The following is a 17,685-nucleotide window of genomic DNA, read 5'->3' as shown; positions in this document are numbered from 1 at the left end:
TGTCCTGTATGGATGCCATGGATTGCAGTACAGGAGGAAGAGCGGCTCTGCTGATAAAAGATGCCACCCTAAGCTTGTCCGCAGGTCACTTCAATCACCTCTCCTTTGTGGCATGATGCCAGAGTAGCCTTTTTAACATGAATCTCTGAATTACCCACTGAGACATTGGAGGAAGAGAATGGCAAGGAACAAACTTGTAGCCCACTGGCGGGAAGGGGAAGACCTTTGGACCACTGATTTCTTTAACTCCAAAAACAGTTACAATTTATGACTCAGCCCCCCCCCTCCTTTGCCCCCAACTAATTAGTTTCCTTAATTAGCTTTAAGTTATTTGAGGAGTGATTTTTAATGGGATATCAACTAAACTTCTAAAAGTTGCATTTTACAAGATAGCATCTGCCTTCTCGGACGAACCCTGAGCAATGACCTACTGTCAGGATGTGCTCTTGCTCCTGTTGAAGTCAATGTTCCTTAATGTCAGCGGGTGCTGGGTGAGGCCTCGCTTCATCAGTTAGGAAGTACTGGTTTCGTCTATGGGTTGGAAAGTGCTCTGAGGAATGATCCAACTCCGAGTGTAGCTAAGGCCAAGAGTCCCACAGCATTGGGAACTGGCTTGGGGAATTGGCTTTCATAACTAATACTTTGAATATACAGAAAATGGTAGAAAAGATAAAAGCTTTCCCTCAACTTTCAACCACTCACTACTGCTTACTGAGAGTTAAGATGAAGACATCAGGCCGCATGTTTGTGAAGATCCACACTATTAAATATTAAAATAGGGAAATTCAAAGGATGAATACTACCAGCCCAGTCAACAAACTGCGCTAAAGACAAACTGCATTGGAGTAATTAATACTATGCTGACCCGCTTCCATAAATTCAAGATTTATTTACAGTGATTTGTTAACTGCAGAATTTGGAGGGAACTTTTCCTCCTAACCCTGTTTTTCCAGGGAAAGCAGTTTTTAAATAGGTTTCAGGCTAAGTAAAGATTCCTTGGAGCTTAGCTGCACATTTTTCTATTGACAATGCAAGTATGCTGTGGGATTCTATATAGTATGTCAGTTACCATCCCTTTATAGTCAATGCACAAAACTTTGCTTAGCACAGGAATAGGGTATAGAGAGCTCATCTGCCATACAGAAAGGACTACCCACTGAAGGTGGCTCCTCTGATAATATGTATGATGTCTTAAGTCTTCACAACAAAAGTGAAGAGAAAGGACAGGAAGAGTCATCAAATCCCTGGAACTGATCCCACCTTCTGGTGAAAGAATGAATAGGTCTGGCAAGCCAGGTTCTGATTCTGAGCTACGGTCTGTAGCGCGGGTCCCGTTGTACCGAAGTGCATCCTGAATAAAGGTCACTGCGTCACAGTTTGTAGAAGATGCAATAAAATAATAAGGAACATCACAGGTGGGATTCTCTGCTGGAATGGGAGAATTCTCACCGGGATTCCTTCCTGGGCACTGAATCCTGTCGCTGCTTTGGCTCCAATTGGAATTGGAGAGTCGACTCATTTTGGTATAAACGCCTGCTAAACACAGCTTGTCAAATCTCTGAGCAGCTGTTACAGGCCCAATTCTGCAAGGTGCTGAACACTCTGAGTTCCCATTGGAGGCAATGGGGCTTTAGGGTACTCAGACCTTTGTAGGACTAGGTTCTGCTGCATGTGCCTATGTCAGCGTGGGGACCTAATTAATCCTTGGAAAAAGGGGGAAGGAAGCCACTTAGCTCTTCATACCTCCAGCCAGATCTTCTCCTTTGACTAGAGATTTACCGCCCCGGTGTAGTGTCAGGCTTTGGCTCCAGTGAGCCAGTAGTTATTACACTCATGTGCATCATACACATACACTGCCCTCTCTCCCCCCCTCCCCCGTATTGCACACGTGGCATAACTTCATAGCACCTTAGTTCTCAGAACATAAGAAAATGGAGGCACCATGAAAGAGAAGTGCGAGGCTGATTAATGTACTGAACTGTTTTAAGTCAGCCTGTCACCAGAGGGATGGAGTAGACTAGAGGGTGGTCAGTTCCCACATGCCCCTTCCCCGGTGTATACATTTTCAAGCTGCGTGTGTTGCAAGCATCTCTCATTTTGCAGGTCCTCTTTCATCGCCCACCCACAGCCTGGCACCAAAAAGCCTTTATTGGAGTCACCCTGGCATTGTCTCAGAGGAAGCCGGGCTTTCTAGACTCGAGTGCAGATACGTGTAAATGAAGCCACAAGCAACTGTAAAGCCTGCCTTTGACTGCACCGCGCTAAATTTATAATCAATTCCACTTATAGCCCAACGCAGTGTTACTGAGCCAGCAGCTGTTTAATTAAATACGAGGGTTACCTTAGCGTGCAGGTCTGCAGTCACACAACAGCGTGTTTCGTACTGCTGCTTTCCTGCAAGTGTCACCTCCCCACCACCACCACCGACACTGAGAAAATCACTGAAGTCACAGTAGGATCATGAAGGTGGCTGTCAGCTCGAGGATCCTGGGCCAGGCTGGCAGCCCCTTACCCTGCTGTGCTAGGAGATGGTAGTTAGAAAGCACGGCCCCGCTCTTCTCCCCTCTGTGACGGTCTTCAATGCCAAGACAGGTGTGTTTTCAGCCAGGGCAATTCATGCGCATAAAACCCTAGTGGAGACATGGCACCTGTAGCTTTACCGTGAGGTCAACCTCGCCTAGCTGCCGCTCAGTAAACCCTACAGAGCCATGTCTCCGCTAGGATTGTACAGCAGAGTTGCTACTGTGTGTTACTTATCCCACTGTTTGTCCGAGTGAAGACCGCCTACATGCTCTGCCAGCCGTAGCACAGCAAGGTAGCTGTGTCCGCAGGTGGGCTGTGCTTTCACATGGACATCCCCGGCCCTCGCTGCTGGTTTGTTGAGAGAAGGCGGAGCGGGTGTGTGCGGGGGGTGTCTCCTCCATGCATGCTACACAGGGTCAGCAGAGGAGCCATCGCAAGCAGTTGTGGGGGAGGGGAGCTGCTTATGCTGGGGAGCGAGCACCAGGTGTTTTGCCCCCCAGAGCGGCTGTGGGCAGCGCCGAGGTTCCTAGTACCTGCCCTTCCACCAGAGCCAGTGCAGAGGGGCTGCGGTGAGAGCAGAGCGCCCTGCTGCCAGCTCTGCACCCATTGCCCTGGCACACCAGGGGTTGGTGCTGCAGGGTGAGGACTAAGTACATGACAGGCTGGCCACTGGGCCTGACCTTGTGCCTGCACAGCTGCTGCCATCTATTCTCAGCCTGGTTTCTCTTCCTCTCTCATTCTTGGTCTCCTCTCCACCTCCCCCTTCCCCGCCCGCCTGTCCCATTTTCTATTGCCCACATGCCTCGGGGTGGAGGTTAGGCTCCACGGGGGCAGGCACACAGAAGAGCAAACTGGTCTGGTCCTGGGTCTCTAAGGACACGTCCACGCTACAAAATTAAGTCGCCCTAACGTACGTCGGCATGCAGCCGCCGTAGTAATTACATCGCTTGTGCGTGTCTACATTTCGCTCTGTGTGTCGGCAGTGCGGGTTCTCACCAGCAGCGCTTGCACTGACGACACTGTCAGTGTGGGGTGTGTGGGATGGCTTCTGAAAGCCAGCCACAGTCGATGTAACCAAGGCAGTGTCATTGACCTAACGACATAGACACTGACTCTACGCCGCTCATGGAGGTGAAGTCGGGTCGGTGTAGCGGGTGAGTTACATCCACGGGAGCGAAGTTCTAGTGTAGACACTTACAGAGTTAGTATCAGAGGGGTAGCCATGTTAGTCTGAATCTGTAAAAAGCAACAGAGGGTCCTGTGGCACCTTTAAGACTAACAGAAGTATTGGGAGCATAAGCTTTCGTGGGGAAGAACCTCATTTCTTCAGATGCAAGATGACTTGCATCTGAAGCAGTGAGGTTCTTCCCCACGAAAGCTTATGCTCCCAATACTTCTGTTAGTCTTAAAGGTGCCACAGGACCTCTGTTGCTTTTTACAGAGTTAGGTTGACGTAAGCTGTTTCTAACTCTGTAGTGTAGACCAGGGCATAGTCTGTATTCAAGAGCCCAGGTGGCTGGCCTGCCGCCCTCGGAACAGGGGAGCTCTAGGATGCGTTTGCAGTAGGGGGTGGGGCGAGTCCACCTTCCTCCCACCCTGGCTGGGGCAGGCTGCAGGGCATGGCGCAGGTTACTGAAAGCAGTAGATTCAGTCAGGTGATGGGGGGGCAGACCTGAGGCCCTTGCATTAGGAACAGCACTGCTGTTGGCTTTGATCCCCAACAGGCACCAATGACTGAGAATCCCATGCTGGCAGCATCAGCCCTAACGCCCCTTGTCTTTCTTCCAGGTGGCAGCGACTACGATGCAGGTAAGTAGCGACGACAGAAGCCCAGCTCCGTTCAGCCCCAGACCGACCCTGCTATCACGGCATCTCCGAGCGACGGACACATGCAAACACCCGGCCCCTGTCCCTGCCCATCACATTTCTCAGACTAGTTTGCTTAAGAGGCTATGGGTGAGAAATCCTGGCCAGACCTAGTGTCTACAGAGTAGCCCAGGTAGCCTGGGGGAAGGGAGAGAACAGCTAGATCCCTGGAATAATCATTTTGGACCCTGATACGTATTTAAGCACAACATCCGCTCCTCTGCTTTGTAGGCACCACCGCCGAGACTGGGACAATAGCAGGAATAGCCAGTGCTCTTGTCGTGGCATTGGTTGGCGCCGTCTCCAGTTACATTTCCTATCAGCAAAAGAAGTTTTGCTTCAGCATACAACGTAAGTGGTTCAAACGCTCTAAGCAGAGCACAGAGCCTGCTGGGGAAAGAGGAGGAAAGACACCCTCGCCTGTGGGTCCTTATGAGGTGCAGCAACCCTCCCCCTTTCTGTGCAAGAGGAGGGGGCTGCGGCCCCTGGGGAGAGCCCACCAGGGATTTGCCGGGGGGCAACCCCACCTGGAATCCTCAGAGAAGTTAACACACCCTGAGACTGCAGTAACCTCGGGGCTGTGGTACCTACCATGCATGGGAGCACCAGCGGCATCGGTTCACGGGAATGGTGCTGCTTGGCTGTGTTCCTAGCCAGGAGGCCCAAATTGTTTATCAGCCCCCTGCTGCTGCTCTGCATGGTAACTAGCTAAAAGACTCAGTTTGTGAAAAGGGGCTCCCCTCATTACCCTGGAGATGAGTGGGGGAAAGTCAGGAGAGGGGAACAGAGGCAACATGAGAAGGTCTAGCCGGGAAGCAAGCCTGTGTGTATAATTGGCAGGATACACCCAAGGCCTCCATCACAATCTCGCTTTGGCATAGCATCAGGAGCCAAGCTGTACCTTGGGACATTCAGGAACAAGAAGAGTGATGGGAGAGACTGGAGTGGTATTTATTATTATTGACTGAAATGATCCCTGTGGCGGGGGAGAAGACACATCCCCACCCCACAAACCTGGCTCAATAGCAGGCCGAGGAACGTTGTAAGGATAAAGCATTCATTTGAAATTGAAACAACATATGTCAGCTCTAGCTCTTGCAAGGGGGCGGCTTTGTTCCACCCCACGCAGGAACTCTGGATCTGAAAGTTTTTTTTCTTATAACATTAACCATTTGATCGACCAAAACTATTCAAACCCACCATTTGATAAGGGCGGCAGCTCCTCCAGCAGCTACACCCCTCGCCAGTGTGAGCTGCCCCCTGCCTCTGCACAAGGAATTGTTGACTGAACATACACACACATTAGTCCTGACTCAAAAGCTTAAGCCAAACAGCCAGCATGTTCTTCCAGCTTGAAGTGATGGCTCTACAGCATTTCATTACAGCCTAAGACTGTCCTGGGGTAGGATCTGTCCAGACTGCAGCACCCAACCAATGACATAAGAACATACCATAGACTGAGGAATAAAAAAGAGGAAATATAACCGGAGTTGAAAACTTACCAGTAGGCAGAGAGAGGAGATACAGCAAGCAGTGGCTGATTCCAAAATGGCCTCTCTAGAGCCTGTCAAATTTAAAGGACTAACCGCAGAAAGGCATGCTGGGAAAAAGAAGTTCCTATAAAAGGAAAAAGCCTGCAGTGGGAGTCATAAAGGAAGTGGCTATAGCAGTATTGCATCCACATAATTGTATTTAATAGCTCCAGGTTCTTCCCTCCTCCCCAGGCAGCTGTTCGTATAGTTCAGTTGTAAAGATTGCCTTTCAAAATAAATGTTTCCATTCTTTTTCCCATTGGGAAAAGAATGAATGCAGTAGGCCACGAGCAATCCTACAAAAAGCAAGGAAAGCGGAAGGAGACGGTTTCAGGGAGGAAATGGATTACACTTCAACACCTGTTTCTGTAAAGCATCTTTGATTGTGAACACTTCACAGCATTAGGCCCTGATCCTGTAAGTTCCTTCCCCTGGACAGACTTTTCAGGATCTGCCCCTTAGCTAACCCAGTTGTAGAGTTAAGTAATAACAGCAGAGAGGGACACCCCGAGATGTAGCTACTGGGGTGGGGGGGCTATAGTTAATTTTGAGATGAGGTTTGGAAAGAAGCTATTCAATCCAGATGGCAGGTGCACCAAGCACAGCTAGGTTGTGGGAAGGGGCTCACACTACACAGGTGGAGGGAGGAGAGGAGAGGAGACAAGGCCCTTGAGAGAAGGGGAAGGACATTGCAACACATGGGGGATTCTAAAAGGTCTGTCTCTGAGGCTGGGCAGGCGAGTTCCTTTGGGTGTGAGAGAGAGGGTGAGCAGCAGCATTCTGCAGCTGCTGGAGACCTAGGAATGGGCGATGGTAAAGGAGGGAGTTGCAGAATCCAAGGCAAGCGGTGGCAAGAGCCTGGCCTAGGCAACCGTTCTCAAACCCTTCCATAGGGCGAGTCACAAGAGTGGGTGTTTGTGGACACTTCTCCAGCCCCTGACCCACCTCCCTCTCCCACTCCGTCATGTAACATCCACAGCAGTTGTATGCATAGAGAAGAGCATTGGGGAAAGTGCTTGGTGTAGTTTAAGTAGCTGCCTTTAATGTGATGTAGCAACTGGACTGAGCCCTAGCCACCTCTGGGCTCACATCTGAACACTGGTGGTCTGGAGCCCACAGGGTGGGACCCACTGCTGGGGCTTCCAAGGAGTATTATAAACAGCCAGAAAAGCTAATTTAAAATTAATCAACTAAAATCCCTTGAGTGTCTCCTTCACTATCGGGGCAGAAACATACCCTGAAACACTGCTATTTTCCTGGCTGGGGCTGTGACAAACAGGTGAGAGTTTTGGAAAATTAGATCAGCAGGAAAAGTCGAATGAATGTGATAGAATAAAATGCCCTTGTTTGTTCCCCCCCATTTAAATAATATTTTGGAAAGAATAAATAATAAAAAATAAAGGCTTTGATAAAAGGGAAGCTGAAAGAAGCAAAGCCCAGAAAGGCAGCAGGAAATTAAAGTTAATTATAAAGGAGGATTAATTTAAGCCATCAGACATGGCATGCTGGGATAATGTCAGGCCTTAGATGCATTGCAATGCATGACAGAAATCTGAGAGCAGTCAGCAGTGGCAGAACTGGCTTTTTATTGAAAAACATAAATTGTGTTTGGTGTTATCCCAGCAAAACACATGTCTTGGGGGAGGCTGCTGTGTTATGCAATGACCGCGCGCTGGGAGCACAAAGGAACACTAGGTTGTTTGTCTCTGTGTGTGTGTGTCTCTGTCTGTCCAGTGGTGAGGGCGTGGGCTCAGTTTGCATTTTTGATCTCATTTGGACTGGAACATTCATGCACTCTTCATGTTTTTATCAATGACTGATGCAAAGTTTTCCCCATATCCTTTACCCCTCTCTGTACTTTAACCCCCATCACCTTGATACCTAGGAGCATCAAGATGATTTAGGGGAGTTCTGACAGGCCACAGTCAAACAGAGCAATGTTGGTATTTCTAGGCTACTGAGCAGTTACATGGGAAAACTCCACACCTACTGGTCACACTTATCGAGAGGAGACTTGGCGTAAGGCTGGGAATTTCAAAGAAGCCTAAGGGAATTATGTGCCATGCAGCCAATGGGAGCTGGGCACCTGGCTCCATTAAAAAGCATCATCTGCATTATTCACACCCCTCTCTTTCACCAGTTGGAGCAAGGCCTTTCTTTCGCTAGGGTGCTGCACTTCTACAGCTCCCTTGCCGCACTGGGCCTGACACGGTGAGAGCCCGCAATTCCCGCGAAAGCAAGTAGGAGAGCGATCTGCACTGAGAGGCTCAGACTCTGTTTCCCTGTCTCCCTTCCCAGCCCCCTTGGTCATTGGTTTTCTAGTGATTCGCACTAATAGCAGGAATAACATTACTGTGGGAGGGGCTCAAAACATGTCACATGCTTTGAGCCTCCCAAGCCACCCTATCAGCTAGTGACTGTTACCTGCCATGTACACCGTGGCATACAAAGGTTAATTGATTGGCTTAAGATCACCCTGCAAGGCTAGGGTAGAGCAAGGAACAGAAGGACCCAAGACCTTGTTTCCCAGGCCTCTGTGCTGACCAGCGAACGAATGCCCACCGCTCACCCGAGGGAGCTTTTATGTAGCTGTTTGGGCTAGTACTGGCTTCAGCTGTGGCTCACCACCCGTTAAACACGTTGCTGTGTTATGCTGTAGCCCTCCTGCAGCAGCAGCAGAGAAGAAAATGTTCGCTTTGTTGGCAACGCTTGTGCCCCTTTCCTACAGCTTGTGACCTGCTTTTCCCCAAACTGCATTAAAAGACACCCCCCCCCCCCGATGAATTAACTGCTCCCACAGAATCTAGAAACAAACATCATGGTAAGAGTGCCTTAGTCGTTTGCCATTGAGTGATAGGAAACTCACATAAGTGACCAGTCGTTTGGTTTGGCAACTACTTCTATCGTCCATAGTACCAGCTCAGGTGTAAGGGTCCCATCCTATCTGCCAAGCCAGTGCATTTTGGCTTCCCCATGCCTGCAGTGTACATGCCTTCACCCTTTTAGCCAAATTTCTTTTCACATCCATGTAATAGGCTATAGTTTCTTTAGTGCCGGGTATAATACTAGGCCTCATGGCATATTTGTCCTTGCTACTCGCTCTGTGAGCTAGAGCAGTAATATCCCCATTTTATAAATGGAGAATTGAGGCAGAGAGATTTAGGCACAAGAGTTCAATGAGCATTAGTGCCTAAATGCCTTAGAAGTTCTGGGCCTAAGTGTCTTGCCCTCCCCACCCCAAATAGGGAGTCTGTGGAAAAGCTCAGCCTCAAATCCAGATCTACACGGCCCAGACCTGTGCCTTAACCATAAAACCATCCAGCCCTCGGCTGTAACTAAAGACTTTATCGCAGAGGCATTGGCCAGGCAGCCGCTGCATGTCTGACCTGGCACTGGGGCAGAACAGAGCTATGTGGTCATTAAACGTTAGCCCTGCTCTGCCCTTGCTGCCATCACCGCGCTCCCCTAAATCATCTTGATGCTCCTTGATGTACCAAGGTGATGGGGTTAAAGTACAGAGAGGGGTAAAGGATTTGGGGAAAACTTTGCATCAGTCATTGATAAAAACATGAAGAGTGCATGAATGTTCCAGTCCAAATGAGATCAAAAATGCAAACAGAGCCCACACCCTCACCACTGGACAGACAGAGACACACACACACAGACAAACAACCTAGTGTTCCTTTGTGCTACCAGCGCGCGGTCATGTTGCTCCCCAACAGCAGACACTGAAATGTTTTTGTGTGTCTTGTTCCCTGCAGCCATCACTTTCTGCTAGTTGCAGTAATAGGCTAATTCCCATTCTCCTGACCCCCACAAGTGACGCAAGGGAATAGAAATAGGCCAATAAAGCAACTAGTTCCTCGCACAGTGTCCAACCAGCCCCCAGAATTTACTTTGCCCAAAACTATGAAACCTCTGGGGGGTCTGCTGTCCTGGTTGTCAGGGTGACTAACCCTGAGGTGGATTCAAACCATTGTTAAACAGTAGCCCAGGCATGCCTTTCACATTCAACAGCGCGACTCCTGCGCTGTGACCTCACTGTTGTTTTGAAATGACTCAGCCACGCCTAGCAGGCCCCGTTGAATTATTTTCCTACTCTGAATCCCAGCTGTGCTCGTCATGCTGTTAGTTGTTGTATGTGACACCTCGTCTATACTAAGTACACACAGTGTGACAGGCGTAGATCCAGTTACAATGAACAGGATGGAGTTGTAGCCACACAGAAGCTTTTTTTCATAACACAACCGTGTCTCCAGCCGTGACTGTGGTTCCCCCCCGCCCCTGCATTCTAGGACCAGATGGCTAGCTGGCCCGTGTTGCCTAGCGGTCGTGCAGAAGAAGCAATGCTCTGGGCTGGCCTGCCATAGAGCGCTGGGAGGAAGGAAGGCTGGCCAAGCTGGTAACATAAGTATGGTTAGAGGGGTCTTCCTACTGTTAAAATCAGTATTACAGCCGGATCCCAGCCTACATCATGTAATGACCATGTTGTGCGTGGACACAAATGACAGCAGTGCCTGGTTACAAACTGGGTGAACGTTTATAATGCAGCCAGGGCCGTAGGGTGTAGTTTGGCTTGTTGTGTGAGTTCTGTTCCAGAGGCCGTGGTCCGTGCTAAGACTTGTATGTTATCGTTCAAAGCGGCAGAGGGGCAAGGTAAAACGGGCCTTGCATCTCCACCCAGTTTGCTCTCCTGCTTAAGCCTTGAAACCCTCATTTTACCCCGTTTCCTCCCCCTCCCCCCCAATTGAGCATGTTTGGCACAGTTTCCTCCATTGCAACTCTGTTCCCAGTGCAAGCTGCTCAGTTTGCCCATCACTGTTCCGCTGCAGGGGGGTTGTTGCAGCGCTCTTATGAAATACGCCTTAACTGAGCTTGTATATAGCAGAAAAGCAAATCAACTGTCTGAATGTGAAGTGTGTGTGGGGGTATGAAATAGTAAGAGTGTCCTCTTTAGACCAGAGATGAGCAGAAGTAGGTGGGTAGCTGCGATCTCATAGCAGGTCTCCCTTCCCAGCAAAAGCCTGTAAGGTGCGTGTACAATGTGTGTGTACACACAAACACACACATGCATGTTGCACACACACACACACAACTGTAGCACTGAATGACTATGCCTAAAGAAAACATGTCGGTAAGTAACCCCTTCACTGCTGGACTTCCTGGGGTATTTCTGTCCTGGTATTCGAAGGGGATGCTCCATTGAAATCAACGGAGCCCTAAGATGTTGCAGGTAGGGGCTGCAGCACTGTCATGCCTCTGACCTATTCCCACATGCACTGTGAATAAAAGGGCAGAAAGGCAAGGGTGGTGAAGTGCCAGGCGGGGGTGGCTGGCTCCTCTCTGCCCTACCCTGTACCTCTAGCCTGTTGAAAGTAGGAGATCCTGGGCCAGATTGGTGGAAGTGAGCCCAGCGCCACTGAAGTCAAGGCCGTTTCAATGGCTTGTTGCCAATGATGAGTTTGGCTCCCTCAGTTTATTCACAACAGTGCTTGGCTTCCCCACCCTACCTCAGCTCCCAGCCTAGCATGATGTGCTACTGAAACGAAGAGCCTTACTAATTGCTTCAAACGTTGAAAACTTTTTGCATTTAAAGCCCGACCTCCCACAAGTTTGGGAACCTCAGTGCGGTTTTGCTTCATAAACAACACAGGCTTGCTCTAGACCGCTTCTTTTACCCACGCGTTGGTAAGATTCCTCTGCATAATTTAGCATTTGGTGAGAACTATACCTTACTGTCTCCTTCCCCATCTGACTCTCTTTATCATCACTTCACAGAGGGTCTTAACGCAGAGTACGTGAAAGGAGAAAACACGGAAGCTGTTGTAACTGAAGAACCTCAAGGTGAGAGCTTTTTTTGGCACCGCTCTTAATCTTTCTGAACGGCGGCTTTCGCAACTCCTGCTCAACATCAGTACATGTCCCCATTGTAAGTGTCTCACACGTCAGCCAGGCCTTCCTCTCTCTGTTAAGCAAGTCATAGCAAGTCATAGCAAATATAACGGATGACGCTGCCACTTGCCATAAAACATCCACAGCAGCGTTTGCTTCCTTACTGCATGCACAAAAGAGATTTATAAATCCAGGGGCCTCAGAGCCTGATCCTGCAAACAATGGGCCTTAATACTTTGCCACCGTGCTTGTCATCTATGGCTCTTGAAGTACTTTACAAAAGGAAGGCATCATCCCTGTTTTAAAGATGGGAAAACATAGGCACAAAGATGAAAGGATTTTCCCCAAGGCCACAGAGCACCTCCCACCATTGACTCCTTGTATTTTAAGACTTTAATATGTTGTTGTCTTCATGGTGATTCTTTTTTCCCCCTCCAGTTAAATATTCAGTCCTCGAAACACAGTCAGCAGAGCCGCCACCACCACAAGACACTGCGAAGGTCTAAAGCGTGGCCTTGGGCTGGAAGAGAATCAGTCACACACAAAACCATCTCACATGCTTGTAATTCAGCTTTTTATTTAATTTGGATCCAAGCTAGTTAATGTGTATTTAGACTAGAAGTGGCTTCTTGTTGATATAGGTGGTAGGGCTAGAACGTCAGTGTCTTTTTATGTTTTTGTAAAGAGTTGTACGTTTACATGGAATTTAATAATGTAGGATTGATTACACGTTGTGTACAAAACAACAAAAGGTGCTTCAATAGGTTTTCAAGCACTGTTTAGGATTTTCACGTTCGGGACAAGCAGCTGGGATAATGTCTTTTTCAAAGCGTGCCAGAGCGTACAGGTGTGAGGACGATAAAGTGCCTGTAAAATAACGATCCAAAGCAAACCATGCAAGAACCTTTGTAAATCACTTCCAGTCAATTTCTGCCATCAGCTATGCGCATGCAGTGTCCAGTGTCAGCAGTGAAAATTGTGTGTGTAGCTGAGGGTAGATTTTGCTCCTTAGAGTAGCTACACCTAAAAATAAAGTGCCTATGGGTAGATCCTCATTTAGGGGCCCAGCCTTGGGGGTAACAAAGGCCTCTACTCATTGGAGTCACAGAGTTGAGGGTGCACATCATCTCACACTACTAGGCTTCTACCCACCTTTAAGGACCCGATTTTGATACCAGATAACTATTCCTTGACTTTAGCAAAGCTTTTGGTACGGTCTCCCACAGTATTCTTGCTGCCAAGTTAAGGAAGTATGGGCTGGATGAATGGACTGTAAGGTAGATAGAAAGCTGGCTAGATCATTGGGCTCAATGGGTAGTGATCAATGGCTCCATGTCTAGTTGGCAGCCGGTTTCAAACTGAGTGCCCCAAAGGTCAGTCCTGGGGCCGGTTTTGTTTAATATCTTTATTAATGATCTGGAGGATGGTGTGGACTGCACTCTCAGCAAGTTTGCAGATGACACTAAACTGGGAGGCGAGGTAGATACGCTGGAGGGTAGGGATCGGATACAGAGGGACCTAGACAAATTAGAGGATTGGGCCAAAAAAAACCTGATGAGGTTCAACAAGGACAAGTGTAGAGTCCTGCACTTAGGATGGAAGAATCCTATGCACAGCTACAGACTAGGGACCGAATGGCTAGGTAGCAGTTCTGCAGAAAAGGACCTAGGGGTCACAGTGGGCGAGAAGCTGGATATGAGTCAACAGTGTGCTCTTGTTGCCAAGAAGGCTAACGGCATTTTGGGCTGTATAAGTAGGGGCATTGCCAGCAGATCCAGGAACGTGATCGTTCCCCTTTATTCGACATTGGTGAGGCCTCATCTGGAGTACCGTGTCCAGTTTTGGGCCCCATGCTACAAGAAGGATGTGGAAAAATTGGAAAGAGTCCAGTGGAGGGCAACAAAAATGATTAGGGGTCTGGAGCACATGACTTATGAGGAGAGGCTGAGGGAACTGGGATTGTTTAGTCTGCAGAAGAGAAGAATGAGGGGGGATTTGATAGCTGCTTTCAACTACCTGAAGGGGGGTTCCAAAGAGGATGGAACTCGGCTGTTCTCAGTGGTGGCAGATGACAGAACAAGGAGCAATGGTCTCAAGTTGCAGTGCGGGAGGTCTAGGTTGGATATTAGGAAACACTATTTCACTAGGAGGGTGGTGAAGCACTGGAATGGGTTACCTAGGGAGGTGGTAGAATCTCCTTCCTGAGAGGTTTTTAAGGCCCAGCTTGACAAAGCCCTGGCTGGGATGATTTAGTTGGGGATTGGTCTTGCTTTGAGCAGGGGGTTGGACTAGATGACCTCCTGAGGCCCCTTCCAACCCTGATATTCTATGATTCTATGATAACGGTACAGATCATTGCGGTATGGGATTTTGGCAGGTAACACTGCCATATATGGTTGTGGCTGAGATGGGCATTGAGCCTCGAGTGCCAGGGTTTGGCTATGACAACACTGAAACTTCTGCATTGTCGCTGAGATTAACTGAAACCTGTGCACACTTTGTATGGATTTAGGGACAGGTTCAGATCTCATTTACTCCAGTCATTTGACTTCAGAGAGAGCTGAGTTAAAACTAATCGAGTGTTTTTAAAAAGATCACGTAATTAACCTGTGAAACTCACTGCCACAAGATAGCCATTAAGAGCTTAGCAAAATTAAAAACCCCAACTATGTAGTATGGCTGATCAGCACGTGCATAGTTATTTTAGCTGGGGGGAAAGGGGGATATAAAGCCTCATTCTTCAGGGCATAAGCTAACCTCTGAGAATGGTTAGGAAGAAACTGCCACTGACGGTAGCATTATCCTCTATGGGGTTTCTTACACCTTCCTCTGAAGCATTTGATGCTGGCCACTGACAGGATACTGTACTCAAGCTGAAGCAGCACTCTGATCTGTGTTCCTGTTTAACTGAGATTGATTCTGGCCTCTGGTAGCTTGACTAGCACTTGTTACAACTTTTTTTTTTTCTTTATGCCCCTTTCATTGCTGCTAAAATGTGGACACTGCCACGTGCCAATACATTGTTCAAAATTAGCCGAATTGGGAAAAGGAGGCTTTGAAACAAAGGAAAAGTCTTCACTTTCTCAAGTGGAAAAGGTACAAAGTGTTTATAGAATCAGGACGTGTGTACATTTTGTAATGTTTTGCAAAAATCCCCATTATGTGAAAGGGAAGCAGCAGCCGAGTAAGAATGTCTAGTTTTCGGTTTGATGTACATGCTCAATTTTCATGAAGGGACTTACATGGGGCCTTGCCTGTAGGTATTTGTATAAGCCTAGGGACATTTCTGTGTAACAATCTAATTTAAAGGAAAGTACCTAGTAGCATTGTAAATGTTTTGCAGCAGCTGTACAATTCCTTATGCTCTGTTTTTTGACACATGCATTTCAAAAGCCTTATAAGAGCTTTACAGGCAGAAATACATTGTTTTATGAATGCGTTTGTATTACAAAACAAAATGTAATAAGCTGTTTCCAAAGTTCTCATTTAACTATTGGCTTCTATGGTACTGGAGCAGGAAAAATAGACAAGAAATACAGCATTCATGCTTGCTTAGATACTCTAGAGTAGGTTTATCAAGGAGGAAATGTGGTTTGTAGAATTTTGAAGAGCACATAAAGAAACCCAGATGCTAACGAAGCCACAAAGCTGAATTCATATGACTGTATATTTCCAAATAGCGTAGTTTGTTTCTTTCCTAGCCAAACATGTTTGAAAGCTGTAGTATAAAAGCATTTTTAGATAAATATTGGAGATAAAGGTTAGTATATGGCACTGGTACAACACCAGGAACCATTTTCTCGGGTAGATCAAGTGAACATAATTCCATATTTCATTTTTGCCGATGAAAGAAAGTGTTTTCATGAGTATAGATTGTCAAATGTTGTTGCATTTCTATTACTGCTCTGTACAATCACTGTGTGTGTCTACTGTACAGTGGATTGGCGTGTTGCTTACTTTAGGAGAGACCACTTAACCCTTGCAGGGAAAGTGTTAAAAAACTAGAACATTTGAGACCTGTTAATAATTCACAAATATTGCCATTTTCTATTTTAAAGTAGTTTCTCTGAGAAGAATACCAGGTTTTAGAACTCAGAAGTAGATTGCACAGAACCTGCTTTTTTCCCCACAGCCTTTTCTAGGATTCTGGTAAGCAGTTATGCCTTAATGTAATTTATAATTACAATATCAGAAAAAGTACGTATATGCACAGCAGAACTCCTGTTCCAAGTTTACAATAGCATAATTTGGCATCTAGGAGAAGGAGGGCTTTAAAGAGGAGACTACATTAAAAAAAGTAAGACTTAGCCAGAGGCCTGTCTTCAACAAGGTTAGCAAATTGGACAAAAAATCCAAATCAGTCTAGGACTATCGTGATGTACTAAATATCAAACTAAAGAACAATTGCTCTGTTTTTTGTTGCATTCTTTCTCCCCATCCTTCATCTCTGGATTGTCTGTTCAGTCTCTGGAGGGGCAGCCACCATCTGTACAGCACCTCAAATCATTCTTATTTGTAACTTCTCAGTAGCGGTGCAAGTTATGTTTTACTTTATGCTCCAGGGGAATTTGATAGGGCTGTTACTTCCCTACTAAAGACCTTCATATTTAAAAACAGGTGACAACTTAAAAAAAAAAAATGCCCTGCACTGAAACGCTGCATACATGGTCTGAGCCACATTCCCCTTTGAAGTATCCAGAGAAAAATATTTGCAAGTCGAACGTGGTAGGATACAGGAAAAATGTGACATGGCCCAACGCTAAGTGAAATGATTTAACTTTCTGTTAGTCCAAAATATAGCCGAGGACCTGCTGGAAGGTTATATACTGCCTGTGCTGGAGCCAGGCACTCACCATGCCCTGCTTTTTGGACGCTGAGACCACTTCTAATTAAAGTCCATTCGTGTTCTGTACATTCATGAAACGGATCCTTGACAAGAAACTCTCTCTAGTCACATGAAGCTTTCGTTTGTTACTAGATTAGTGACGTGCATTTTCCTTTGGTAAAGTTGTAATTGTTCTTTCAAGCCAGAGTATTGACACATTCGGTTTTGACTTGACACTTTTTACTACACCTTCGGAAGCTCTTATTAAAATCCCCCATTTTCATGTAACCCAATAGTACATATTCTTAATGATTTATTTTGTTGTGGTAAAAGTGGAATTAGTCCATGAGAACCATTTAAAATTAAGAAAACATTAAGATTTAAAGTGGAAAGACGGTCTTGGCTGTTAAACATTGTTTGTGTGACAAGTGACGTTCAGAAACCATATGGATGAAATTAGATAAAGAGTAAATTAAATAATTTCTTTGAATAAAAGCAAGGCATACAGTTTACTAAGGCAGAATTGATCTGTACCAAATGAAATTTGTGTATTATGCTGTGAAAAGGCAGACTCATTTTGCTAAAGTGCATATAAGGCTTATAGGGAAAAATCAGAATTTGATTGCTGAACTACCATTGGAAAACTATGAATAAAACAGACTGACTCATACAGTGACATTTTGGTACTGTGTGTTTTCTTTGTGTTTGACAAAAATAGGAAAAAGGTGGAAGAGTATTTTTTTATATATATATTCCTGCATAAAAGCCCTACTAAAGCTACTTCAACTATTTTTTTCCACACTAAGAGAACAGTGTTGGTTTTCTGAGAAAATAAACATTAGCTTGAAAATTTGCAATTAAGGATAAAATTGACGAGTATGGAAAAGCACTGGTAAAGTCACCCTAACAACCTTAATTCTGCCCCACCACTAGTCAACTCAGTGTAGCCAGTCTGGAATCCAGAGTTTTCCTGTAGAACCAAAGACTTCTGGCATACATGACTTTGGATTTGTACCTCCAGGTCTAATATGTGAAATTCCCCTGCAG

At 46.6% G+C, this 17,685-nt stretch overlaps 1 protein-coding gene across 2 annotated transcripts in view; it reads left to right on the top strand.

Moving 5' to 3' along the window:
* Nucleotides 1-17,314, top strand: part of CD99L2 (CD99 molecule like 2) — a 93,932-nt gene extending 76,618 nt beyond the window's left edge. For both annotated transcript variants that reach the window (XM_054039212.1, XM_054039211.1), the window contains 4 exons: nt 4,312-4,332; nt 4,621-4,740; nt 11,700-11,765; nt 12,252-17,314. In XM_054039212.1, the coding sequence (XP_053895187.1) occupies nt 4,312-4,332; nt 4,621-4,740; nt 11,700-11,765; nt 12,252-12,319 (275 nt within the window). In that variant the 3' untranslated portion in view covers nt 12,320-17,314. The remainder of the gene's footprint in view (nt 1-4,311; nt 4,333-4,620; nt 4,741-11,699; nt 11,766-12,251) is intronic.
* The last annotated feature ends 371 nt before the right edge of the window (nt 17,315-17,685 follow it).

The sequence above is a fragment of the Malaclemys terrapin genome, chromosome 9 (genome assembly GCF_027887155.1).
Source record: "Malaclemys terrapin pileata isolate rMalTer1 chromosome 9, rMalTer1.hap1, whole genome shotgun sequence".
In the NCBI taxonomy this organism is placed as follows: domain Eukaryota; kingdom Metazoa; phylum Chordata; order Testudines; family Emydidae; genus Malaclemys; species Malaclemys terrapin.
Note: the sequence above shows the minus strand (reverse complement) of the source record. Positions and strands in the feature narration are given on the sequence as shown.